Source organism: Delphinus delphis, chromosome 8, assembly GCF_949987515.2.
Source record: "Delphinus delphis chromosome 8, mDelDel1.2, whole genome shotgun sequence".
NCBI lineage: Eukaryota > Metazoa > Chordata > Mammalia > Artiodactyla > Delphinidae > Delphinus > Delphinus delphis.
In genome coordinates this window covers 107,232,749-107,260,298 of record NC_082690.1, presented here as the reverse complement: position 1 = coordinate 107,260,298, position 27,550 = coordinate 107,232,749, and the positions used below count along the sequence as shown (strand labels likewise).

The 27,550-nt window shown below is 58.4% G+C and overlaps 1 protein-coding gene across 4 annotated transcripts in view; it reads right to left on the bottom strand.

The window, feature by feature from the left end:
- Positions 1 to 2,481: 2,481 nt before the first annotated feature.
- The window catches only part of CTTN (cortactin), a 33,173-nt gene continuing 8,104 nt past the window's right edge, over positions 2,482 to 27,550 (bottom strand). For 3 of the 4 annotated variants that reach the window (XM_060019463.1, XM_060019461.1, XM_060019465.1), the window contains 14 exons: positions 26,974 to 27,103; positions 23,272 to 23,382; positions 22,175 to 22,229; positions 20,893 to 21,003; positions 18,551 to 18,661; positions 17,898 to 18,008; positions 17,030 to 17,140; positions 15,730 to 15,785; positions 11,977 to 12,046; positions 9,773 to 9,921; positions 7,029 to 7,118; positions 5,054 to 5,195; positions 4,177 to 4,248; positions 2,482 to 3,727 (listed from right to left, as the gene is read on the bottom strand). In XM_060019463.1, the coding sequence (XP_059875446.1) occupies positions 3,591 to 3,727; positions 4,177 to 4,248; positions 5,054 to 5,195; positions 7,029 to 7,118; positions 9,773 to 9,921; positions 11,977 to 12,046; positions 15,730 to 15,785; positions 17,030 to 17,140; positions 17,898 to 18,008; positions 18,551 to 18,661; positions 20,893 to 21,003; positions 22,175 to 22,229; positions 23,272 to 23,382; positions 26,974 to 27,103 (1,456 nt within the window). In that variant the 3' untranslated portion in view covers positions 2,482 to 3,590. The remainder of the gene's footprint in view (positions 3,728 to 4,176; positions 4,249 to 5,053; positions 5,196 to 7,028; positions 7,119 to 9,772; positions 9,922 to 11,976; positions 12,047 to 15,729; positions 15,786 to 17,029; positions 17,141 to 17,897; positions 18,009 to 18,550; positions 18,662 to 20,892; positions 21,004 to 22,174; positions 22,230 to 23,271; positions 23,383 to 26,973; positions 27,104 to 27,550) is intronic. The other variant, XM_060019462.1, reaches the window with a different exon arrangement.

Sequence of the window (27,550 nt, the reverse complement as noted above, 5' to 3'; positions counted from 1 at the left end):
CTTAAGGACCCTTGGGATTACATGGCACCCATCGGATAACCCCAAACCAAGGCCAGCTGATTAGAGACCTTACTTGCCCTTTGCCATGTAGTGTGACACAGTCACAGGCTCCCGGGACTGGCACGTGGACATCTTTGGGAGGTCACTATTCTGTCCACCTGAGGGTTATCAGGCCTACAGAAAATGTTCACACGCATCTCCTCACACAGCCCACTCAGGAGGTGGTGTTTCCATTTCTTTGTTTTTTTTCTTTACGTTATTTATTTATTTTTCGCCGCGTTAGGTCTTTGTTGCTGCACACGGGCCTTTCTTTAGTCGCGGTGAGCGGGGGCTACACTTTGTTGCGGTGCGCGGGCTTCTCATTGCGGTGGCTTCTGTTGGAGCACGGGCTCTAGGCCTGCAGGCTTCAGTAGTTGTGGCACGCAGGCTCAGTAGTTGTGGCACGCGGGCTTAGCTGCTCCGCGGCATGTGGGATCTTCCCAGACCAGGGCTCAAACCCGTGTCCCCTGCATTGGCAGGCGGATTCTTAACCACTGTGCCACCAGGGAAGCCCGGTGTTTCCGTTTCTAATAGGAGGTTTAATCAACAGAGAAAATACTGACATTTAATCTAGAGACGGCAGATGTTAGTGGGAAATCTCTACAGCTCACAAATGACAACTGAACTGTTTCAGATGGTTCTGAACATCACTGAAGAAGCAATATTATAACTCTGATTGTGGGCAGGAAAAAGGAAGCTTCTCAGCCAACCTATTTCTATTTGCTACGTTCCCTTCCATTTGTCATTTTCACAATCACAGATGCAGAGTTTGTCTTCCCAGGGTAGAACAGACAGGTCAGAAGAAATATCCAAAGGGATATTGGGAGAAAAAAAAAAAAAACACAACAGAATTTAAAACCTGGGTCTGAGAGGATAAGATTAGGGTCTCCTAATGTTTCAGGAAAAACAAATTCCTAAAACATATTGTTATGTCTTACTGGTAAGATGCATACACTCTACCCATCAGATCCTGAAGGTGTATCCTGGCAAAACACTCCAAATTCAAGCATGGAGAATGAGCCCTGAAGACCCTGTCTGGGAGGAAAGAAGACATTGTTTTTAATCCCTTTTTCAGATGAAGAAATCAGAGCGTAAAGTCAAGCAGGTGCACGCCCCACGCGGCACGTCCAGGGCGCAGAGCATCAGAACAGGCCTTCCTTTCCCGAGAGGCCCCACCTGCCCGCCAGGCTCTGCGGTCAGCAGGACACACACAGACACGTCACACGGACACGGCCAAGAGGTGGTCACAGGCGGAGACAGGCTGGGCAGACGCTGGGCCAGCGGGGCCTTCCTGCCCCTGCCTTTGTCACGTTCTGCCCTCACCCCATCGTGGGGAAACCTCCCTGCCCCGTTTCTTCAGGAACAGCGTCCCCCGCAGGCGGCTGCAGGCAGGGCGGCCCGACTCCCAGCACTGGGGCCTCCCATCCGACCCCACACATTGCCGTGGGGGGAGGGGCCTCTCAGGCTTGGGTTCCGCGAGCAAAGCTGGCCCAGGGGGCAATGGTGCTACCTCCAGGCTTGAAGGGGCTCAATGGGGCAACTCAGCACCACGAGAAGGTTCCACAGGGGGGTCTGGTGGGAAGGAAATGAGCCCAGGAACTCAGGCTCCCAGCTCCCAGGTGACCCAGGTCAGCTCCCACCAGACCTGGGGAGTCAGGAACACGATGGGGGGCAGCCAGGGCCGACTTCCAAATTCCTGAATTTTCAGAGAGCGCCACTGTAACAGTCCTCCAGCCTTAGCTTGAAAACAAAAGGTCACCACCTCACCTGCCTGAGGGTCTAGGCAGCCCACCAGGCCAAGGTCCTCAAGAGGGGGCTGGGGAGAGCACATCTTCCAGAAGCTTCGAAGCTCTCGTCCGCCAGACGAGCCGCCTGCAAGGGGAGCCCTGCCTACTGCCCTGGAAACCGGGGAGCCGGGTTAGCACACAGCACACCCCAGCCCTCACCGTCGGAGGCTCCAAAGCAGGAACCTGCACAACTGGGAGCGGACCACCACTGAGCGGGGCGGCCTGGACGGGTCAGTCCTGACGCTTCGCTGCTGCCGCCCACGACCTCCGGGGCTTCTCGGCTGACCTGGAGGCTGCAACCCCTCTCCCCCCACCACCCAAGCCTGCCCTTCCTCCGCTCAGCACCACTGTCTCCTGGACACGGACTGCTGCGCCCCAGAGGAAGATGATACCTTTGGCTACACTGCAATCACCTGGCGATGCCTTCTGGAAACCGTAGCTCAAGTGAGTCTTAAACAGCATTTCCCGTCTCGCTTGGGGTCCTTGCGCAAATCTCGAGAGTTAAAACACTTCATCTCCTAAAAAATACCTTTTAAGGAGCATGCTTCTTCAAAAGGGAAGCTGGTTGGCCCAGAGCTGAGAAATACAAGGCTTTACCTCGCCGGGTGGTGACAGCAAGGCCGTCCCCCACTGTAGAATGAAGTGAATCAGCAGCAAGTGGATCAAAAAAAGTTTATTTTGAATGTTTAATTTAAAAAAATCATACCTATGAGGTGTGCTACAGAAATTCAGATACAAGAATTGCATATAAAACCCGACCTAATCGTGGTAAAGCAAATGCACTTCAGGAAAGAAAACGTGTACCTCTTGGTCACTGGCATCCCAACACCAGAGACATTTCCACGTGGTCCCCCGGGAGGACACTGCCGCGGCCACGTGCGGGAGCCGGGTGGGCCTCGCGGTCCCTCCTGGGGGAAGGGCTCCCCGCAGCAGCCACGGCAGCGTCTCGGGCCACAGCACTCCCTCTTGTTCTCAGCCAAGTCAATCCATCAGATTTTGCTGTCACTTAACATGATATTTTGGCAAAAAGAGCACGGCCTCCTTGATGGGAAGCATTTCTGCGGTTCACCATGGGGAAGGGACCTGCCTTCCCCCAGCAGCGGCTGTCTCCCCACAGGGCGGACACAGGCCAGCTGCCCGGGGCTGGGGACAGCGGGACGACAGTCTTTAAGGGACTGGTGACACTGAAGCGGGGGCGGGAGCAGGGGCCCAGCAGCCCTCCTGGAGGCCAGGCGTCGGGGGGAGGCAAGAGAACGAGGACAAGAGGAGGGAGCCGCGGAGAAAGGGGGGGTCTTTGCTGAAACCCAGCAAAGACTGTGGGATTTCACAGCGCAAGGGGCTTTTCCGACCGAGCCGACAGCTCCCGTACTTTCTAGCGACTGCCCCACAATTCTAACTTCCTATCAGGCCCTCCCTCTTCCTCCAAAACCCTGGGCAGGGACTCCTGCCCCCACCTCGTTGGAGTGGAGGGCGAGAGGCGGGCAGGGACAACACGCACTCAGGACCAAAGGTCCCCGAAGTGGCTCCAGGCAACAGTTGATTTGGCAAAAAAAAAAAAAAAAAAAAAAACTTAAATGCATAAAAACAATCACCGAGTCCTCCAAGGAGCATGATTACAATATATTAGCAAGTTCTGTGGCGTAAACATTTTCAAAAGCATCAGCAAAGTATTAAATATAAAAGCAGTGCACACTCCCCTCGGCACCCTGAAGAAAACACCAGAAGGCGGGCGTGGCCACAGACGGCGAGGGCGTGGCCAGCTACCTACTGCCGCAGCTCCACGTAGTTGGCGGGGAAGAGCCCATACCTGCCCTTGCACAGCCCGCGCCACCAGCCATCGTCAATCATCTCGATGTTGGTGATGATGTCGTCGGGGTCGAAGGAGATCTCATCATCGCCCGCTAGGGAGGAGGGCACAGAGAGAGGGCAGTGGTCACACTCGGCGTTCCCTGCTCAGCCACCAGAGGAAAAGCCTCCAGCAGTCCCTCGAGCTGGCGGTCTCCCACTGAGGCTCCATGGGGGTGCAGGGTTCTGGGGGTGCAGGGTCCTGGGGGTGGAGGGTTCACTGTCTCCCCTACTCTGTGAAGGGGGCTTTGCACGCACAGGGGCGCACACAAGAGACAGGGCAGAGCCCTTCGAACAAAACCCTAACCCAGAGCAGATGAAGTGTGGCTGAGGGAGATACAGGAATTCCTTGGACTGTATCTGCAACTTTTCTATAACCTTGAAATTGTTCCAAAATAAATTCTTTTTAAAAATCGTAAATAACGCTCTGAGAGTCAGACTTTGAAGAGACGAACGACTGGAAGCCCCGCCACCACCATTTCCAGCCCTCGGGGCGGTGTCTCACCAGCCTGGTAGTCGTAGAGGGCGATGGCTGTGATTCCAAGATCGTTCTCATATTCACCGTAGGTACCCTCCTCTAGAATAAACCAGAACAGGGTCTGAGAGGGAAGCAGAGCTCACTCTCACTCCCGTCAGACGCCCCTTCCTCAGGTCCGGGTGGAGGAGCCCGTCAGGAGAGGACGCTGCAGGGGTGCCGAGCGTGGATCGGGAGGGTGCGCCGTGGGCCGTCGGGCTCCTGCTCCCAAGGGGAGGAACCGGCTCCGAGGAGCGAATCCACGTGTAACGATCTCGATAGAGGCACTGGCAGTTCTCAGGGTGTCATTTTTTACATTTTAAAGATTGAGCACTACTTTTAGGAAAGGTCATATCATGAACAAATGAATGCAAGCAGCAGACGGCTGATCACACCTCGCGCTGTGCTCAGGGAAGGTGAGAGCCCTGCCCTGGTGTAGATTCTGATACTGATTCTCATGTCACTCCAAGTGGGAGGACGGGCTTGTGTTAAATCTGTCCAAACACATTAAAGGAAGCCTCATCTCTAGAAATCAAAGACCACTTTGAGTGTTCATCCATCCATAAGATGTTCAGAGCGCGCAGAAATCTCCCTCTTCAGAGACCTCAACGTACTCTGGCTTCCTGGAAGACCTCACGAGCTTCTACTCTGATACAACAGCAGCAAGAGCCCCTTCCTCCAAGCCCACCCCTCTCAGCGCCCTCAGCACAAGCAAGGATCTCCTGGAACCCCCCGGGAGGCCAGGCCAAGCCCCCTGGGGTCTGGGGCCCACAGCAGGACAGGAGCCCCGCAAGCATGGCAGAGGTGGGGCAGGTCGGCCAGCAGGGGAACAGAAGCAGAGGGGGTGGAATGCAGGAGACCCGTGTACCTGCTTGGTAGTGGCCCGGGGCCTCCGTGCTTTCGTAGACGGCCTCCGGGTCATAGGCCTCCCGGTACTCGGTGGCCTCCGTGCTGTACACCGGCTCAGGCTCACCGGTGTGGCTCGGCTCGGCCTGGAACGGAGCCGCGGCCTGCGGAGAGTCGAGGAGACAGTTCCCGTGGCCCGTGCCGGGTCACGGCCACACGGCCAAGAGAGACACGCGGACCACTCTCGGCCCCGGCTGAGACGAGACAGACACAGGGACGGGGAGGCGTCACCTGCTCACACCCCGCGGATGCCTGGGCCCTAATGGGTCCCGCAGTGCCGAGGGCCAGGCTCCCCTTCACAAGCCCGTCCTCACACCCCCGATACCCTGAGTCCTGCCGTCACCAAAGACCTGCCAGCTGCGAGAGCCCCACTTTCCTGGGGCAGGTCTGGCCCGTTTCCTCTTTGGGTCCCAGCCCTCCCGGGCCTCTGCCGGCAGCTCCACGGCATCACCCCATCCCACTGGCTAGGGCAGCTGAGCCTGCGGGTGGCGGGTTCCATCCTCACCGAACCCTCCGTGGAGGTGAGGCAAGGAAGTGACCAACAAGTCCCATGCAAGAGGACATCAAGAGCGCTCTGCTGACAGCCACCTGCGCCACGACCCCAGTTCCCAAACATCCACCACCGACAGCGGCTTCAACCAGCGTTTCCGACCAGGGTCCACCTGAGGGCACCCTCGCGGGTCAGAAAAGGAAGGTGCCCACGGAGAGCCCCAGGAGAGCCGGTGGTCAGGCCTCGGCTTCCCACAGAGGGTGACAGAGGGGTGCGGCAGGCCGGAAGCGCTCCTCCAGAGGCCACAGGGCAGGGCTCCACCTGGGCCGGGCACCGGGCGCCACTCCAGGGCTAAACAAGGGGGTGATGGACTCCTACTGGCAATTGCCCCTGGACGTGAAGGGAACAGACCGGAGGGTGAGGGGCCAGACGGTGCTGCAGGGTCACGCGGAGCCGCTCAGTGGTCAGGGGGTCACCCCGAGCAGGTCACTGCACACAGCCGCCAGCAACGCCCTAACCTCCTATCTTCCCGCAGCAGCCCCCCCACCCGTCACGTGGTTGGGCAGGGCTCCCTGCCCCACCCAGGACAACGTGTCATTCCAGCCTTCTTAAGGGACCAACCGCTAGTGACGGGCCCAGCAGTGGGCCCCGACGGGCGGATGCACAGGGGCCCCCTTTGCACGGGATTACAGATTCTAAGACCGCACCCGCCATACCTGCCACACCCGCCAGGCAGAGGGGTGAGCCTACGGACCACCCTGAGGCCCAGGCCCGCCCACGGTGCTCCCGCACCCTCAGCCCCTTTAGGCCCCAGCCGAGTTGAGCCAGTTTCAGTCCCTGTGACTCAGTGAGTTCTAAGTGGTGACGTCCAGGTGAAAGGGACAGCGGGACAGAGGGGACTCGGGCTGGGCCGGGTGTGGGTGTGGACGGCAGGGGCCGAGCTGCTCTGGAAGGGGGGCCCGCAGAGCCTGTGGAGACCCGGCCGTGGGCAGGGGGGCAGGTGGCTCAGTGACACAGGGGTCAAAGGAGCAGGTCCTGGGGACTGAAGACTGAGGAGGAAGGGCCAAGGACAGAGCCTCCGGAGAACACGGTGCTCGAGAGAGACCAAGGGAGGAGGGCCGCGGGGCGGCGGCCAGGCGGGGACGAGGGTCCTGGAAGGGGGTGTGGTCCGGGTCGAGGGCAGCAGGGAGTGGGTGAGGGAAAGACCCGGGCACCGGCTGACCCTTGGAGGCTGACTCAGGAGAGCACAGCGGGGCCGGCGGGCGGGTGAGAAGGCCGGTGGGTAAGCCGAGGCAGCGAGTGCCCCCCCCCGCCCCCCCGCGCTCAGGAGGGCTGCCCTCGGGGCACCAAGCAGCACAGGGCGGGACCCCATCCACGGGGTGCTGAGCTGGGAAGGGCGTCTCCAGGGCGTCAGAGACTCATGGGCAAAGCGGATAAAAGCACCAACCTCGCAGACAGGGCTTGAAGGCAGCCTCTCCTGGGCCGGCTGGGGCGTGGGCGACGCGGGGGGCGTGGGCTTCTGGGCCCGGGCTTGCTCCTGGAATGCAGAGACAGCAGCAGTCAGCACGTCGGCAGGCCTCCCCGCGACTGCTGCTGCTGCCGGAGGAAGGAGCGGCAACACGGAGCAGAGGCAGGGCGCAGAGACGTCAAGGGAGCGTCTGCTCTGCAGGCAAGGTCATGCGGTCAAGTCTGCTCTCAAGACACGGCCCTGGTGGCCCACGCAGTCCTGCCCCCAGGGCTGACGGAACCAGCCAGAGGCGGCAGTGCCCCCCGCACACCTGATCCACACGCCGTCACCTGGGCTCCAAGCTGATGCTGTAACGGATTGAGACCTCCGGGGACCTTCTAACGGAGTGAAGGGATTTTGCACGTAGGACGGACGTGAATCTTGGGGAGGCCAGAGGATGGACAGCGGTGGACAGATGCTGACATCCCAACCCCCAAAGTCCTGTGAATGTGTGCCCTTACAGGGCAAGAGGCTGCAGACGTGACCATGGTAAGGATCCGAGACAGGAGGTGACCCTGGATTACCCGGGTGGGCCCAGTGTCATCACAGGTCCTTACAAGCGGTCCTTACAAGCGGGAGACAGACAGTCAAAGCAGAGCTTGGAAGGGGCCACAAGCCAAGGCGGGGGTGGGGGGGAGGGGAGGGGTGCTCTAGAAGCTGAAAAAGGCAAGGACGCGATTCCCCTCTGCAGCCTCCAGAAGGAAGCAGCACCGTCACCCTCCCAGGCCTTCCGGCCTCCAGCCTGTGAGGCGGTAACCGTGCGCTGTCCTAAGCCACGGCACGTGGCCCCGGGAAACCGGTGCTGACGCCTGTGAGGTGGACCTTCTCCACACCACCGATCAGGAACCTGACGGCCCGGGGAGGGAAGTTGCTCGCCCAGGGACAGGACGGGGGCAGCAGACGCAGGAGCCGCACCGTCCCCACCCACTCCCCGCCTGCTCTGCCAGGCTGCCTGACAGCCGGCGGCGGCACTGCCCACTGGAAACCACCCCCTCCGGAGACCACGCGGCTCTGGACCCCAGTGTGGCTTTGCCTGACCCGCACCAGCAGGACGGTCACGAGTCCTCACGGCGCCGGCAGCTCGCCCACGAGTTAAATCCCTGAGGCAGCGTGATTCCCCGAAGGGGCCAGGCCTAGGCCGGGCCTGCCGCCCACCACGCAGTGGCACGAGGACCCGTGACGGCCCCCCTCCACCCCGCCACACCCCAATCTGGCGGGGAACAGAGATGTTCCTTCTCGGGGGCACACTCGCTCCCGAGAATGTGCGGGTCGAGCATCCGTGGCCGCCCCACCCGCCACAGGGAGCGCTCGGACGCGTGCGGGCCGCGTCCTGCCCCAGGAGAGCGCCTCACAACCCAGAGGGCTCTGGTGCGAGCGGTACCGTGCCCATCGATGGGAGCCACTCGGGGGACAGGCGGGCAGGGAGAGGCTGGCAGGGGCTGGACACAGCGAGGGACAACACGGCGGAAGGGACGGCGAGAGAACCTCAAAGGCAGAGGGACTGGACAACAGTGACCGAGAGCCTCCTTCTTCTCAAGCCCTCCAGCCCTTCTGCAGCTTTCAGACTGCAGGGGTCCAATTCCGAACCATAAAACGAGGAAGGCGTTACGTGAAAACGAGACCAAGTTATCGGAAAAAATGCCTCCTAGTGTGCACGTGTGTGTCTGCAACAAAGAAAAACTTACAAGCGCCTAACTAAAAACTTAAAGGAGAGACAGCTTTAAAGTTTCTGACAATTAAGGAACGGTATGTGGTAATTATACACGTTTGCTATCATCCCAACTTCACCACGTGTGATAAGAACGTGTTATCAGGGCTTATTTAATTCCCGGCTCCAGCGCCCAGCGTTCCCTGCCCGTTGCATGTTAACTGCCTCAACCGCCCACTCACCCTTGACGGGCTCTTCAGAGCCCTAACCACTGATTTGAGGAGGAAACGTCCTTAGGTTTAAATAGAGCTTTACAATCTACAAAACGACACACGCGTTATTTCAGATTCGACTTCCTAGCCACCCGAGTCATGGCGCCCCCACACCCGTTTCACGGGCAAGAACGTGGGCCGCGGGACAGTGCGCTGATCCGCGTCAGGCCGCCCGGCTGGTAGGTGGCGGAGGGGGACCCGGGCCATCAGACGTCAGTCCAGCTACAGAGTTTTAGGAAGGAGCGAGTCCACACTCTCCGGCTCACCCCTCACAGCTCGCACCTTCTCCAGCGCAAAGACAGTTTGTAAAGTATCACAGAAACACCTGCCGACCCGAGCTCCAGAAGCAAGGGCTACAGAGCCGGCAGACGGCCTCCTTCACGGGGATTCCTTCTGTGTCCTCAACCTGCCACCCGAGGGGACAGCGCGTTCCCGAGGGTGACGGGTGGGAACAGACTGAGGGGGAGATGTGTGGACGGGGGCTGGGCCAAGGGCACGGGGGCCGCCAGCCTGACGGGGGAGGACAGGCCCGCAGTCGCCCAGCACTGGAGCAGCACGGCTGGAGCCGGGGCACATCGACCGTCTCGTGTCTGGTGGCAAGAGACTGGATCGTCTGTGTGGCTGAAGGCTAAGTTCCCGAGAGCACAGCCTTCGGCGCGAGTTCAGAACGCTTTCTACTGACCACTTTCTGCAGCAGATGCAGGAACGAGCCAGACACACGGCCCCGCGCACGCAAGGGGGGCCCGGGCGCCGCCCGCACTCACGTCCAGCTGCCTGCGCGCCGCCTGCTGTTCCCGCTGCTGCCTCGCCATCCTCTGCGCCCGCTCCGCCTCCGCCTGCCGCCTGTCCTCGTGCTCCTTTTCCCTCGCCAGGTTTTCAAAATTCGCTCTGATGTCACTGGTTTTGCTGCTCACTGCAGAGAAAGGAGAGATTTACTCAGGGCACCACCATCTCCCCCGGACCGGGCCCGCGCCAGGGCGGCCTGTCCCTTGGGAAGCAGGCACCCCAGCCGAGGGCGACGCGCCCCCTCGGCTGCCGGCTCAGTCCCCCACCAGGAACGGCCTTCACCGTTGCGTGTGCTGTACCCACAGCGGGAAGACGGCATAGCCCTGCATCTGCAATGCTCTTACATTCCGAACACCACTGTTTTCTTTACCACCAGACACTCACAAGGAAAGAAAATCCCCCTAAGGATGCCCTTGATGAAACAGTAGAAAGTACTGATTGTGAGTAGATCTCAACCCTTTTAACATTTTGTGTGACAAAATGGGAGGGCGGAGCCCACTGCGACTGCCCCTGTGGACGTGCCTGGGGCCTCCAGGGAAAACACGTGCAACTATCTGAGATGCAGGCCGAACTGATTTTTTCCTGGAACATCATTTTCCCGGAATGGACAAACTACGGTTACACCGTTTGGGTACGTGCCAGACCCTTTCTCCGAAAGGAACGAGCTGAGCCTATCCTGTTAAAAAACAACTACAGTATTTGTTGTCAGTAGGAAAACTCAAGCTTTCAAGCAAAATCAGAATTTTGGAAAATCCGTGTCCACTGCCGTGAGTATGACAATTTCCCGGTTTTACTCAGAGACTCCGCGACGAGGTTGATACCGTCACCGAATGTGACCTGGGGGACGCTGTATAATGAAAGGTGCCAGGGTGTGGAAGATCAGCGTGACTCAGTGATCGATACTCTCCAATGACCCTGACGTGATGTCACAAAGTCTTGCTGCGCAAGAGAGACCAACCTTTAAGAAAACCACTGGACAGCTGCCTGCTGGACTGGGGTACAGAGAATACGACCGGAAACGGCCAGTAGAATACTCTTCCCTTTTCCCACTGCTTATCTGGGAGTCCAGATTTTCTTCACCACCCTAACGTGTCACGAGAGACTGAAGGAGTGAGAAGCAGCTAAGAGAGCTCAGCTAGCCAACACTGAGGAGATTCCACAGAAACATAACACAACGCTACCCTGGAACCTAGCCAATATCGTATAATAACTGTAAACGGAGAATAATCTCTAAAACTTCTGAATCACTAGGTTGTACATCTGAAACTAATATTGTAAATCAACTAACTATACCTTAATGCAAAGAAATGCTACTCTTCTGCACTTTCTGGTTTTGAAAATGTAGTTATTTTTTTCATAAAAAGTATTATGTTAGTAAGTGATAGTTTCACTGCTTTTAAATGTTTAAGTGAATTAATAAAATGGTAAATTCTTCTCGCCTCTATTTTAATTCTAACACAGTAAAGATCAGAAAACATAACCCATGTAAACAAAAGTTCTTTGGGGCCTCAGCAATTTCTGCCAGTATCCTGAGACCAGAGTGTGTGGACTGTTGGCCCACAGGGCGTCCACAGGAAATAAATGGTCGTCTCCACTTGCTGCGTTTAACTGACCACTTCTATCACGTGTAATAATTCCCCCAACTAAACGATGTCCTCCCAGGCTGGCCCATGTTTAACGGCTCCCCAGCAGACACCAGGACCGCAGGAGGCCCACGCACGCAGCAGGCACCGGAAGGGCGGGTTGCGAGCAGCCCGGTCCTCGCCCGTGAGTGAGGAAGGAGAGGGCTGCCTGAACTCATGCAGACGCGGTGACGTGCTGCTCAGACATGCCACGGCCGGGGCAGCGGCAGGTTCCGCAGGAACCTCCCAGGGCCCTTGAGGACGTGCAGTTAACCTAGCTCTGCTTTGGGAAGCACCCCCCAAAACAGATCCCCGCCGCCAGAGAGCTGCAACGCCCGTGTCTGAAAGGTGCCTCTGAACCTCTGCAGGAATGAACAGCTTCAAACGGGTAATCAACTGCTGTCCCCAAAATACACAGATCAACCACGGTCTCCGTCAATGCTTCATCTGCTCCTGCCGACGCTCCTCTCCCCCTTTAGCACTGTCCTGGGGACACCACACAGCGTGGAATTTCTCCCGGGAAAAAACACGGTGCTGCCAGGGGGTCTGCTAGGACTTACCTGCTTCGACAGGGACAGTCTTCTGGTAAGTGGGGGCCACCGTGGCAACGTCCTCAAAGGTGGAAGCGTTCTACCAAGACAGGAAAGGGGAGATCAGGAACGTATTTTTCTTTCTTCCTTTCCTCTCCCTGCACAAAGGCCTGCCCCAGGTCTTCCAAAAGAACCAACCAGAGAGCCCAAAGATTTCATATCCACCTGTTCTGCACATTAACAGAGGAGTGAAAAGTGTGTTGATAACACGTTGGCTGGTGACCATACGGGTCACAGTCAGAGAAGAAACACACCTATGGGGAGTGGGGGGTGAATGGGCAGGGCCAGGATGTTTAGGGCAGTGAAACTACTGTGTAGGAATCGACAGTGGTAGATACGAGTCACTACACGCCTGTGCAAACCGGCAGAATGCACCATCCCAGGAGAGAACCCTAAAGCCGACCTCAGCACTGGGTGCCTACGACGTAGGCTCAATGCAGGTTCACAGATCGTTAACAAATGGACCACTGGGTGGGGGAGGGGAGGTAGGGAGTATACGGGAAATCTCTGCACCTTCCTCTCAAATTTGAGCAAATTGCTCAAAAAAGCAGAAAAACCAAAAACCCTACCACATGCCTCCACTTCACAACCATAAACCAAGCACGTGTTCCTCCCAAGCTCTCGCCACGGATAGAATTTGCAGGGGAGCCCAGAAGCCTCTGCTGCGCTGGGAGAGGACCCTGGGACGTACAAAGGCCCCCCGATCGTCCACCTCTCCCAGTAAGCGCGACTCTAGTTTGGTTCTGTAGGGACCCAACTCTGTGAGACTAAAAGGACAGCGACAACCGGCCACGTAAAGGCTGACACGGCGCGGACTGACAGCTCAGGGCAGCACCGGCTGCTGGGCACAAACGCTTCCCAGGGAAACACGCCAGGGGCTCAGGACGGTCACTGCCTTCTTGACACAGGAACCGTGAGAAAGGATGCGTGGAAGGAAGCCTGTGACCGGCTGACCCTGAGGCCGGCCGCGAGCAGCAGCTTTGGGAGGTGCGCACGGCCCGCACCAAGTTCAGGTGCAGGCAGCTCCACGAGGGCGGCAGTGATCCATGGGCTCTGGTCGGCACGCCTGGGGGCCGGCCCCGACCCTCCCACCAAAGCCCCCTTCTCCTGCCTCCTCCAACTCCGAGGTAGCTGCTCGGCTGCCCAGACCACCCCCCTCCTCTGCTCCCCAAACCTCCCCATCTCTTTCCAGAACAACCTCTAAGGCCCCGCCCCCACCGGCTCTCCCACAAGGCTCCTGCCTGCCCTGCGGCCTCGGCGGGGAAGGGGTCAGCGCCCCCCCAGCTTCCGGGCCGTGGCTCCCGCACACCCGCTGCCCGTCCCGTCCGACCAACTCTCCAGCACGATGCTCAGAGCCACCTCTCTGCCTTCGCCCACAGGCTTCTGGCAAACACCACGACCCCAAGCCTCTAGTTTCCAGCTGCGGGGTCCCCACCACACTGCACCCCCATCACCAAGACCCGCCCACCGACTACAGCCTTCCCCTCTCCTGCTGGCCACCCTCCTCCACCTAGACCCAGCTCCCCGCTCCCCACCGTCCAGCCTGACCAACTCAAGGTCTCGGCCTCTCCTGGGGCTCACCTGCCGGAAACCTCACACCTGCTTCCACCACCCACGGGGACTACGTCAGACCTGAGTCCCTGCGCCGCCTATCCCTAGGGATGATCTCATGCTGCCGCCAAGGCTGAGACCTGGGCAGGTGCCTCACCCTTCTAGGCACCGGGCTTCCCAAGCGCACAGCACAGACCACTAGCTGGCCGCAGGGGCACCCCGCGCACCCCCGCCACGCCCCAGGGTCTCCCTGCACCTCCCTGTCTATGGCCTGGGCTCCTCCCACCTTAAAACAGAACCATCCCCTCGGCTGACCAGTGCCCAGTTCTCCCCGATCATGGCCCAAACGTGGTTGGCACGGCTCCCTCCCTCCCACAGCCCAGACCCCTGCCAGATGCCAAGTGCCACCACCTGGCTCGCCCAGACAGGATGTCCCCAGCAGCGCCTCGGGGCAGAGACGGCCCCTCCCCCCCTCACAACTCTCCACCCTCAGACCAGCACCAGTGGACCCTGTGGGCTCCCCGCACCTCACCAGGTGCCCTGCCCAGTCTCCTCAGACCAGCCTGCCCACTGCCATCCCACAGGCGTGGCCCATGGCCCCCTCGCCGCTCTGCAGGCTTCCCAACTCCACCTCCGTCTGCAGGCACCCCCCCTACCCCCTCCATCCGAACTACCTGCGCCGCCTGGCAGCCCAACCAGACGTGCCCACGGGGAACTCATCCCACCCAGCCCTGCCCCTCCCCCAAGTTCCTGAGCTCAGCAGACAGCCCCACCATCCACCCGGGAGGCCCTCCCCCTCACCCCTTAAGCGCAGGGGCTTCAGCACCCACGCTGCCTCAAGGAAGCATCTCTCTCCCTCCACCGCCATCCCCAGGCCGAGCCAGAGCACCCCGATCAAGGCGCTGAAGCCGCCTCCTAACCGGGGCCACAGCCTTGCGGCTTCCCGCGCGATCCACTCTCCACCCCGGGGCAGGGAGGCTGCTTGGTGCACGTCCTATTCACGTCATTTGCCTGTCAAACCCTTGCAGGGCCGCTCAGAACCCATCTGACGAAACACAAAACCTCACTGGGGGTCCGCAGGGCTCCCTGAAGTGGGTCGTGACCAGCCACTCACCACCTGCCCCCCTGCAGCGGGCCCCGTCTGGCTTCTCTCAGACCTCCTGTATCTGCCACAACACTGACCGCAGGCCCGCCAGGTCCTCCGTGTCCCCGTCCCCACGTCCACACACACACTGGCCTCGTCCTCCCTGGCGAGCTCCCACCATCCGCAGCGCCGAGCTCAGACTCGCACGCCCTCAGGACACTCCCGGCCCCGCGGCCAGAGCCCTGTGCCCTGCCGCTCGCTCCCAGGGCCCACACGCGGTCACGTGATGGGGTCCCCCGAGGGGTCAGCTGGGAGCCTGATGGAAGGGGAACTCCACAGGGACCGGCCCTGGCGCCCAGACTACCGACCGGGCAGGGCAGCCTCAACCTCGGTCCAGCTGAACCGACGGGAGACAGACCACGCCCAGTCCCCAGCGAGGACCGCTCCACGCGGCTCGTGGGTCTGCTCCTCTGACGCGGTTGGAATTTAGACCAGAAACCCAACCACCTGACGCGCTGAGACTCTGAAACCAAGCAGGAGGGACCAGCTGGACTAGGGCACCACAGGGAGAGCAGAGCGTGGAGCCGCGTGGCCGTGTCACCCTGCCTCTGGGGACCCCCTGCGGCGACGCGCACCTTCCGGATCCGCCTTCCCCAAGACGGCAGGCCCCGCGACGCGGCCAGCGTGACCAAAGAGCTCGGTTTCCAGATGGGTTCACTGCCAAGTACGGTCACAGCCACGTGTCTGGGAGGCGTTCGCGACGGCGGCCCAGTGCTGCGCCTGCCTGGCCAGGGACCCCACCCCTCCCCATACGTGACAGGGACAGCAACTGCCTCACAGCGTGGCCTCGAGGGGTCGAGGAGAGGACACCCGTGACACAGGAGACGAAGCCCGGCACGTGTGCCAGCTAATGGCACCGCCACGGTGATGACACACGCCTGCCTGAAACGTTCACACTTCTGCAAACACGCGCCAGGCGCCCACCAGAGACCAGAGACCACCCAGGGAACAGCCATCTGCCCGCCCAGAGCGTCAGACGCCCGATCCTCTCAGCAGAAAACCCCGAGCCCTGGACGTGAAGCACTCACCTTATCCATCCGGTCCTTCTGCACCCCGTACTTCCCACCGAAGCCTCTGGAGTAGTCTGCAACGTGACACGGCATTTAGTCTCGGGCTGAGGTCCGCCAGCTGCCGGCAGCAGGCGCATGCAAACAGGTCCAGAAACAGCCCGAGAAAATGCACCCAGAGCGACAGAACGAGAACGTGGAACGATGAGCCTCTGCTTGCGAGTTGGGCTTCTACCCGTGGTGCTCGGCAGCAGGCAGGTGAGAGGCAGGAAAGAGGTGTGGCATGCTCCCCGCGTGCTCCCGGGGGACAGGGGTGCGGGTGGCAGGCAGGGCGCCACCTCCTAGCACAGTCTCTGCTCTGCGCTCCTGCTCTACTGAGTGCTAAAAAGAGGCTCAAGTGCAGAGATTCTCTCGTTTTACTTATTTTTTTTCTCTTGCTTTTTTAAAAGAGAAAAAGTTTCCCGGAACTTCTACCAGCCAAATACTTATGTTGCAGCAACACAGATCTACGTGACAGTCACACTGCCGTGCAGTATCAACGCCACGCCCACGCGGTCTGCCGGGTCAGCCCGAGGTGATTCTCTCCCTGAACGCTGGGGCTGAGCGCCTAAACTCAGCCCCGTAAAATGAGGACACGACTCTTTGCCAACTGTGTGTCCCGGTTCTAATGATCAAGCCTGAATTTTGACAGACATTAGATAACTGCTCTGAGCAAAAGCACGTTTGCCATCTGGACTCCCAATATATGCACCCAGAAACCTCCTGTCGAGTTCCAGCTTTGCGTACGTACTGTCTGGTTCTGTGTGAAGGAGTCACACAGAGATGGTGTCATCAAAAAAACTAGCAAAAACCAAAAAAACACCACCACAAATGAGACACAGAAACCACGTGGACACGCCTGCCCCACGCCCCTGGTCCAAGGCCAGTGATCGGGCTGAACCAGACACGTTTCTCCCGGTCTCGGAGGCAAGGAGGCGGCCTACGCGACACTCACAGGAGTCCCGGCAACAGCAAGCACTGCTGCGGAAGGCCGCCGGGAGACCAGAGACAGCCCACCCCAGGAGCGAGGCGCGTCACGGGGTTAGAGTGACTTGCACCTCGCGCCACCTTTGACCAGACACACACCCCAGCGGTTACGGGAGAGAAAAAAGTCAACAGGGAAGAAAGGGTGCGAGTGAATTCCGCTCCGGCACAGCACTGGGCTGGAAGTGCCCAGGGGCCCCTGCAGGTGACAGCGGGTGACTCGGAGGCCGAGCCCTGAAGTCTGTGCTAGAGGTGGCGGCACCGGGCGGGGCTGGGGGGAGCCGGGGAGCAACTGTGCCTTGCTGGGACTCGTGCTTGGCCAGTCTCTCCTTGTAATCAAAGCCCACAGCACAGGGGTCCTGCCTCTCGGACTGAACACCAAATCTGCCTCCGAAACCAGTCTTATAATCTGAAAATCCACAGGTGACAGTGGAGAAAACCACCAAAAGGAAACACAAGTTTGGTTAGACTCAAACACGTCGCCTGGAGGAAACAAGGGCTGCGCCGAGCTCGGGGACGACAGAGCCAGCTCCCAGTCTCACCAATAGTCACAAAGGGCTCAAAAGGTTAAAGGACAGACAACGTCTGAACACGCGGCCCAGGCCCGAAAGCAGGTTAGCAACTGTATTTGAGCCGATTCGGAAAGGCCGCTCCGTGCTCCGGGACTCTCTGCAGGGCCCCGCCCACGCTGCAGACAAGAGCACGCGTCTCTGCTCACTTGAAGAAAGAGACACGTTACACACACGGCCCACCCCACAGCCACGCGGCAGCCCCGCTCCCCACCGCGCTGGCTGCAAGCCCAGGGCCCCGGCGGCCATGCTCCCAGGGACGGGGCGCCTCTCGGGCTGGGACCACCGCGCCGCCCCTGTGGCCGCCCGGAGCGGCAGGCAGCAGCCCCTCAGGAACCCTGCTGCAGCGGCTGGGGCTTCAGGGCCCAGGCGAGCACAGGTGCCCTGCCCCGCCCAACCGCAGCCCCCCCAAGGGGGAAGGGGGAATCACTACGGGCGGAGGGGTCCTTCCAAAGCCGTGGGGACAGAGGACGCCTCCCCCACTGAAGACAGGACAGCACCGCGACACAAGTACCGTGAGGCCAGGCACACGTGGACCTGTAAACAGAAATGAACTTCTCGAAGGGCCTCGCGGGCGAGCAGCCAGCATGAACGTACCTTTTTGGGATTCGTGCAGATGCAGCTTCTCCTGGTGATCCCAGCCAAGGGCACACTTGTCCTGTCTGTCTGTCTGCACACCGAACTTCCCTCCAAAGCCTTTCACGTAGTCTGCGTAGACAATAAAAGGCCATAATCGAGTATTAATGGGCAGCCTGCGTAACAGGGAGAAAGCAGGTTTTCCGTGAAGTTCAACATACACAATTCACTAAACCATCCTTTCTCTTCCTGACCTTTGGTGAAATTTCAGATGACATTAAGAGGACTGCCTCGTAGTGTGTCAGGAAAATAACCTCATCTACCATCTCCGCACCATGGGTTAACACTGACGGGACCCCCTACAGGAACCCGCGAAGCATGCAGTGTCACAGCACTGATGCGCCATTGGGTCTCACCACTTACACAGACGTGCGACACGTGGCCCCTGCTACAAGCCACGCCACTGCAGTGTTCAAGCTAAAAGAGGTCTAAGGACTGGATTTCTTAGTTAACGGCTCTGTTTTTGGATTTTCTGTTTTACAGTTCAATGTTTAACAGAAAGAGACATCCACCCTAAGTGTTCCCGGTTACGTTCTGTGTTTCCATTTCTGTTCTGGTTATCACCTATCACGTTAATAGCTGCTAGCTGGACAATAAGGTAAAGCTGAAGCCACCTTTCTGGGACTCGTGCTTCTCGGTTTTGCCTTGATACTCAAAGCCGACCGCGCTCTTATCCACCTTGTCCTTGTCGATACCATACTTGCCACCAAAACCTTTGGAGTAATCTGAAAACAAGAAGAGTACTGTTCATAAAGCAGTCACAAGATCAGCGAGCACGCTGTGGATTTCAGCAGTCTTTAAGGAAGTATTTTGATCACTCAATTTAAAAAAACAAACCTAAAGTCTCCGAGGCTCACTGTAAGATCACTTACGTAGGAAACATTTAAGAGTATTATTTGTATATAATGATGGAACTATGAAGTGCAGCAAATAGAGCAGACGAACAACTGCAGCGCCTCTCCTTCACCCCAAAAGACAGCATGAGGTAACAGGTGACATCAAGTTTCTGAACTCAGGATGAGCCACGGGGGAAGCTCTTGGAGGGTCACCCTACCTCTGAACCAAAGCCAGCAGAGCTGTGCCGGGGACACCGCCAAAGGAACAGGATAAACACGGACTACCTTCCAGAAATGTCAGTTCAACTCAAAGCTAAGTTATTATTACACTAAATCGCTATCTTTACACTAAGGCATGACTCCATCACGGACACATTAACGGAGTAGAACGCGCACAGAGATCAAATCCCTTCCCAGCACGCCTAGGGCTGCTCCCGGCACTTCGGCCTCTGCTCCCCGACTGCCCAAAGGCGTATTTATTCTTCTTCAAGGGCATCTCGGGGAGAAAATCTGGTAAAAATGAACAGGATCCAACAGCAGGTGCTGACTGGCAGCAGGCATACAGTGCAAAGGAGTACAGGTGTATGCCTAGCAGAGAGAGAAGGCAGAGTTTAAAGGAACCCCACGCAGCAGGCCCAGCAGCCTCAGGGCAGGCAGGCCCTGCCAGGTGTAAGGGAAGCACCGCCCTCATCAAACAGGAGCCCCTCAGGCCCAACGGCCATCCCCCTGGGGAAATGCCAAGCCAGTGGGGTTTCTGGTGATGGCTTTCATTTTTGTTTCTTAAAAAAATCTGGGGTTTTAAAAAGTACGTGAGCTCTCAGTTTGTACGCTGGCCAATGTTCAAATCATTTAAATGTGCAGGCCAAACAAAGCAAACGATGCAGAACCACCAACAGATCAGGAGCTCTGCAGCGGGGGCTGAATCTTTAAGTCAAGCTCCATAAACACACACCTCAGAGGGCAGAGGGCCGTAACTGGTCACTTACATCACAGTGAAGGGAAAGTCAGGATGGCTTCTAAGGACAATCTAGAAGGCTCTATCAAAATTTTAAATTCAACGTCTTTTGGCCCAGCAACTCCATTGCTAGGAATTTATTCTTTTAAATAATCACTTATGTATATAACAGAATATTCACTGCAATTTTTTTTTTTTAATGAATTTACTTATTTTATTTTCGGGTCTTGGGGTTTACTTCAGGTTGGGTCTTTGTTGCTGCGCGCGGGCTTTCTCTAGTTGCGGCGAGCGGGGTCTACTCTTGGTTGCGGTGCGCGGGCTTCTCCTTGCAGTGGCTTCTCTTGTTGCAGAGCACGGGCTCGAGGCGTGTGGGCTCAGTAGTTGTGCCTCGTGGGCTCTAGAGCGCAGGCTCAGTAGCTGTAGCGCGCAGGTTTAGCTGCTCCGTGGCATGTGGGATCTTCCCGGACCAGGGCTCGAACCCGTGTCCCCTGCACTGGCAGGCAGGTTCTTAACCACTCCACCAGGGAAGTCCCTGTAGGCAATTTTTAACATCAAAACTTGGAAATAACCTAAATTCCACATTCCAGAGAGGAACAGTTAACCTGACCACGGAACAGAGGACTCAGCAGTCATCAAAATTACGACAAACCGTGACTTCCTTGGTGGTCCAGTGGTAAAGAACCTGCCTTACAACACAGGGGACGTGGGTTCAATCCCTGGTCAGTGAGCTAAGATCCCACATGCCGGGGGTCAACTAAGCTCACGTGCCTCAACTAGAGAGTCCTTGTGCTGCAAACTTCAGAGCCCACGTGCCCTGGAGCCTGCGCGCCACATCTAGAGAAGAGAAAACCCAAACGCCACAACTGGAGAGAAGCCCACGCACCACAACGAAGAGCTCACGTGCCACAACTAAGACCTGACGCAGCCAAAAATAAACAAAATGGATAAATAAATAAATCTTTAAAGAAAAAGAAATAAGACAAACCACCTACACCGTCCAGAAAGTAACAGGGACATCCAAACACTTGAAGTTAGAAAAATTATATAAATATAACATAAACCGATTTGCATCAGGGAGAAGTCCCCTGGGTGTGTGTCAGTGAATGCATGAGAAACAACGGGGCCCGGGGTGCCTGACGGTCAGCAGGGCGCCGCTGCGGCCCACCTCTCTGCGACTCGTGCTTCTCCGTCTTGCTCTGATAGTCGAAGCCCACGGCGCTCTTGTCCACGCGGTCAGACTGCACGCCGTACTTGCCACCGAAACCGCTCGAGTAGTCTGGGGAGACAGGGCAGCGGTCAGGAAAGTGTGTCAGGCCAAGTGCCACCTTGGTCAGACGAAGCAAGACTCACCAGGAGGTCAAGCACGCATCTTAAAATGTACAACAAGCTACCCGCTGCCACACACGGGTGACGCTGGACGCGTCTATGCGCCTCTGCAGTCTGGTCCCCTTCGACTACTGAAGGGCAGAGGTGAGCTGCAGGCCCACTTTGGGAAGTAACCGTTCAAATAAAGGTCAGTGTATAAAGACAGCTAGGCAGCTGCATGGGTCTTTCTAGAAAAGACACGACCCCTCCAACACATCGAGCCAGGTGGGCTGGGTGGACCGGCGGGGCCTAGAGCACTCCCAGGCCGAGCTACTTCCCTCGGTCATCGGATGACCCACAAGAGGCAGAAGTAAACAAGCTTGCAAAAAACACCTCAAGGTGGCTTCCCTGGTGGTGCAGTGGTTGAGAGTCCGCCTGCCGATGCAGGGGACACGGGTTCATGCCCCAGTCCAGGAAGATCCCACGTGCCGCGGAGCAGCTGGGCCCATGAGCCACAGCCGCTGAGCCTGCGCGTCCGGAGGCTGTGCTCCGCAACGGGGGAGGCCACAATAGTGAGAGGCCCGCGTACCGCAAAAAAAAAAAAACCTCAAAGGACTTCCCTGGCGGTCCAGTGTTTAAGACTCCACGCGTCCACTGCAGGGGGCACAGGTTTGATCCCTGGTCAGGGAACGAGGATCCCATAGGCTTTCATTTACAGAAAGGCTTTACCAGGGAGCACTACCTCATAAAGATTAGCCTACGCCACGTCAAAAGACGCACGTACACGCTGAAAACGTCAGTAATTTAACGGCTCTGTTTCCATCCTCCGGGGAGAGTTAGTTTTGCCAACCAAGTTAGAGAGGGAACTGTTCGGGGGCAACGCTGCACGGATGAGGGGAAGCAGCTTCTGCTGCCACACGGGAGGTGGCACAGGGACACGAGATGCCAGCACTTCATGGGCTGCGTGGCAGGGACCCCACTGTCACACCACACCCGGAAGACCAGACACCTGAAGGCGACAGCAGCGAACTGCCCGTGGCGACACCCCTGCCCCCAGGAAGAGGCCTCGAGTGACAACGTGCTCCTGCCCTTCAAAAGCAGGCAGGGCTGCCTTCCCATCACCGGGGTCTTTCACATCTCACCTTTCTGCGAGGCGTGTTTCTCAGTTTTCCCCTGGTACTCAAAGCCCACAGCAGACTGCAGTCACAGAGAAAAGGGAAATGCAGTTTTAAATGCCTGGATCCACGATGCATAGGACACTTTAAAAAACATGAACCGTGTTATCTTTTGATCTTTGATTTCCCAAAGCCCTGCTGTTTTGAATTCGTAACCCATAAAATGCTCACAGAAGCGGGGGCGGGGGGGGGGGGCGCTGCCCAGGCCAAGCTGCAAGCATAGCGGCCTGTCCCTCCCTGCCTCCCCCCGGTGGCCGACCCCCCCACAGGACACCGACCTGGGCCGACTCCCATCAGCCCGCTTCTCAGATGGGCTCCCCAAGAGCCACACGAACGCAGGAACAAGGCCCGGCGCTGAGGTGGGCACCACGCACGCAGCCCGGGGGAAGGGCGAACGTGGGACCGTGGCCACACACAGCCAGGCCTAACCCCCAAGCCCAGGCTCGCAACGCTACGACATAAAACAAAGGGGCTGACGGCCCTGAGCCAGGGACTCGAGAACAGCGGGGCAGCATCCGGACGCTCAGCACAGCGCGGGAGGCGGGAGGCACTCTGCCAGTCCGCTCTGAACACCCTTGGGGGAGCCCTGTCACAGTGACATCCAGGCAGGGACAGTGGGTGTAAACAGTCCCCGCTGGCATCCTTGGACGAATCTAAGGCTGTCCCGGGGTCATCCGATGAGTAGATACCAACATGGGGGTTTCTACAGCAATCAGTAAAAAAAACCCTTACACTTGACTGTTCTTCTGTTTGTCTGTTTGGCCACACGGCCTGTGGGATCCTAGTTCCCCGACCAGGGATCGAACCCGGGCCCCTGGCAGTGAGAGTACGGAGTCCTAACCACTGCACCGCCCGGGGAAGTCCCTGTTCTCGCCTCTTAAAGGGCCAATCATCTCAAAGCAACTGGAAAGGCGGGCCCTGTGAGCCCTGTGGTCAGGACACCCACCCTGCAGTCCCACGGAGTCAAGAGGCCCGGAGCACACACACCTGGCGGTGGGCTCTGACCTACGAGGACTGGCTCCTCGCCCTCCCCGGGCGCCAGCTGCCCAGGATGCTTCACTCACCTGGTCAACTCTGTCCACCTGGACGCCAAACTTGCCTCCAAACCCCCGGACGGAGTCGACCTGCGAGCAGTGCTTGGAAAGCTTCGACTGGTACTCGTGGCCGACAGCTGACTGGAACAGGTTGCGAAAATGAAAGCGTCAGACACCCGCCGGTATCACCACAGTGCCCACCCCCATGCGGGGTCTAAGGGGGCAGCCCGCACCTGTGGTCAGCGTGGGTGACCCTAATTGAAACCACTCAACGTGGAAGTCAGCCTGGGGGAAGGTGCCTCCCGGGGGGCATCGCAAGCCATGGCCACTGGTCAGGTGTTCCCCGAACTCTCTCCGTTACCGGCCTCCCCGGAGACTGCCCAAGAAGCCCGGCCACAAGGGGGGGCTTCTCACATGACTGGGCATGAAGAGCCAGGAGGCCAGGCCCCATCCGGAAACCGCAGAGCCAGCAGCCTGCAACATGACTCCTGAGACCCAGTTCCGGGAAGACCGCTGGCAACCATCACCCTACTCAAACAGGACATTTTCACACCACAGGACCCAGGAATCAGGACACAACATGCATTTTGCTAACAAATGCAGACACAGACAGGTGCGCTGGAGTCACGCCTCGCGTTCAGAGTCACGAGCCACTGTGCGCCCAGCCTGTCCGGGAGCGGAGGGGGCCCGTCAGCACATCACCAGCCCCACGGACGGGCAGGAAGGGAGTTTGGTGACACCCTCTCAAGGTCACGTGCCGAACAAGCGGTCCACCCCAGGGCTCCCGCGGCGTCTCCCACAGTGCGGTCAGCAAGCCACGGCCCAGGGCCCACGCCCGGCACTGAGGCTCTTGGGAGCACACCACCTCCACGCACTTGCAGAACGGCTACGGCTGCCTCTGTGTCTCGACAACGCAGCTAGTTTGGGAGCTGCCTGAGGCCCCATGGCGGCCGCGAGGCTGAAAACACTCCCCGAATTCTGAGTGGCCCCCGTCCTACTCCAGCCTCCCAGGCCCCTGACCCTCAGTGCTCGGCACCAGGGTCCCAGGCTCCCTCAGCAGGATGGACAGTGGTCACGGACCCCTTGACGGACATCGAGGACACAGGACGCGTGCCTGCCACGTGACCCAGCGCGGGGCGAGAAGGCACACCCAAACCCCGGTTAACTATGACTCCAGTGAGCCACCCCGCCTCGGGCCCTCCTGCAGTGAGGGACCCGCTAGCGCACTGTGGACCCCCTTCCTGTTCATCTACAACTTCAGCAGCTGGGTTTGGGATCCAACCACTGCGGAGTCACCGCCACAACTGAGAACTCTGCAGGCCACTCGGAGCGTGCATTCTTTCCACAGCCCAGGGAGCCAAGTAGGTTCTACTTTAAAGTTTGGAGCTGTTACTTTCTCTCCTTTCCGGGTTGGTTCCGATGCCTGTAGCTAACAGCAGATCCACGGCACAGCAGCCTCGGAAAACCTCTGCGGCAGAGACCACCCACCCGCAGCTTCTGGGTCTCACCCAGAGAACGTCAGCAGAGTAACACGGAGGCAGCAGCACGCAGAGAGGATTCCCCAACTTGATTCTTCATCACAAAGAAGTTCTAAGGACACTGCTCTGAAAATATGGCCAGTGACAGCTTATTAATTTTTCCAACTTTTTGATCAAAACAGATTTATCCCTCAAATTGCCCTTGACCTTACGTTGACAAGACAGTATTTATTATCGAACAGTCAGCACCGGGCAGAGCGCTGCCAAAAGCAGGAATGTACACTGGTCCCGACATGTGCCTGGCGAGGAACAAAACCTGCATCATGGACCACGGCCCCCGTGAGCCCCGAAAGAGGCGTGGGAGATGCTCAGACCACAGCGCACATGGGATCCCGGTGGCTGCTGCGCCTTCCCAGTCCACAATCCTCTCACAAGTAGGTGCCTGCCCAAGATGTGTTTTTTTCTGGAAGTCTCTATCACACAGTCTCAACACGCAGATCTCAGGGCTCTTTTTCAACGTCTGGAAAGGACAAGTTACAAACAGCTTCAGGGTCACTTGTTCCGGTTTGGAACCTTAGTGATTTCTGATGACAGGTTGGTCCAGTGGCGCTCCCGTGAGCTGCAGGGGAGGAAGCACCCACCGACCGCGGCGCCCCCCGCTGGGTCCACCTGAGGGGAACCGCCGGCTGGAGTGAGAGCTCGGTTCCCTGAGCCGCCCGGGTGCCGTCAACACGTGGCTCCAGGCGCTCACACACCGTCCGCTGAGCGCCTTCACGGTGCCAGGCCCAGCACGAGGCGAGCACAGCTGTCCAGGCCTCGACAGGAAGGACAGCACAACGCAGGAGTGACGCTGACAGAGGGCAGCACAAAGCACGGGGAGAGGCAGCCGCGGGCCGACAGGAAGCCTGCAGGAGCCGAGGGGCCTGGGCCGCGGGTGCCGGGGGGATGAGGCTCAGCCCGCACAGGGCAGTCCGGCAGCAGCCCCGACAACTGTCTCACTGTCCTCATCCAGGGCTTCCTGGTGCATCTGCAACGTTCTCCCCAACAGGTTTTTCCGACCCAGAGCTGGGGACCCAGATTATACTGAACGTCTCTTTGCTTTCACTCCCCGTAACCCTGAGAGCCTGGACTCTGTTAGGTGGGAAAGGCTTCTACCTACATGATGCTTTTTCATTGCCCGAAAAACATGGGGATTTTGCCCATCTGTGCTCCTAAAAGCCACCACACTTTCTAGGATCCAAAGATGGTTTCTGCTCCCCACGCCCCTGTGTGCTGTCCAGACGTCTCTGGGAGTGACGGGGTCACCGGGGGCGTCCCTGTCTCTCTCCTGCAGCCTGCCCTTCATAGACTCCGTCTCCAGGCTCATTTCAGACCTGGCCTGGGGTGCCCACAGGTCCCATGTATCCACTCTGTGGTGACACAGCCCAGATGGCATACTGTGACACAGCCGCGTCATTCCAGGCCCAGCTCAGATGCCGAGTCCGATCCAGGCACAAGGGGGACAGGGGTGGAATTACAGCCCAGAATCCAACCCAGTTGATACCTCTGCACAGAATAAAGGCAGACATCTCGCATTACCAGCCTGGGAAAAACCTACCTCTCTGGGGACGTCTAAAGACTGCAGACCTGCTTCACTGCAAACGCGCTACGGTCTACCATCCTCTCTGCAGGGCGGACACCAGCCCGCCAGCTGATCCAGTCCCTTCTCTAGTGCCAGCAAAGGCCGCTGCACTGCTAACAGCTCCAGTCTCCACCTACCTGGACTTGCCCGCCCCCAGCCTGCTGGGCAGTGGCGTGACGCCGGGGGCCAGGGTCCTCTCTGAAGTTCACTAAATGTGGGAAGGACGACAGCACGCCTGGCGGCTGAATTTCCACCCTTGACGTGAACCAAGGCCCGCAGACTCGGCTCCGGTCTGCAGATGGGTGGCATTCAGGCCGCAGGCTGAACCGCCGTCAGGCCGCTTCCAGGCCTCCATCCTGGTCACAGAGCGGCCTCTGGCAGAAACTGATCTCCCGCTCCGGGCCTCCCGACACACCACCCACTCCCCAGCAACTCAGCATCTTAAAAGACCTTCCAAAAACGGGAGCCCTTCGCGGGTAAGGTCAATGGAGAGAGGATTACTTCTGGCAAATCCGTCCTCAACAAGTAGACTCCCAACTTTTCATCTACGGGGGAGGCTCCTGAGTGACCACTCTGCCGACCATGGTGAGGTCAGGCACGCCGGGACCCACCGCGACGTGGCCAGGCACTTACTCTGTCCATTCTGTCCTGCTCCACACCAAACTTCCCTCCGTAGCCGTGCGAGGCTCTGGGTCCCGTTTCAAGCTCCTTCTCCTTGAGGGTCTGGTGTTCTTGAAACACATTCTCCCTCAGCTTGTGTATGCTTGGGGGGAAGAGAACAAACAGGAAGAAACCGGTCAGACAGACGTGCGTCCTTGTTTTCCAGTGGGACAGACGAGGACAGGATGTGTCATCTCGGCAGCTCTGCAAGGTTTCACTACTCCCCAGTCCCTGTCTCCCTTGTGCTCGCTTTACTGTTCCACCAGCTGGTCCCCCAACTTCGGCAGTTCTCAGATGCAAGTTAACAGAAAAAAGAAACTAATCTGAATTCACACAGTGAGTCATCCCAACGCCCCCCCCCCCCCAACACACACACAGAGCTGTGCTGAAACGTGGACTTTCTCCCATAAGGGGAAAGGCTCCTCAGGGTTTATCAGACACCTGACTTGGGAGAGCTAGTTCTGTAAACGTCCCCAGAGGCAGAGGGGAAAAGCAGAGTCAACAGCCCCACACCCCAGGCAGCCCTAGGACAGAAGCCCAGACACACAAA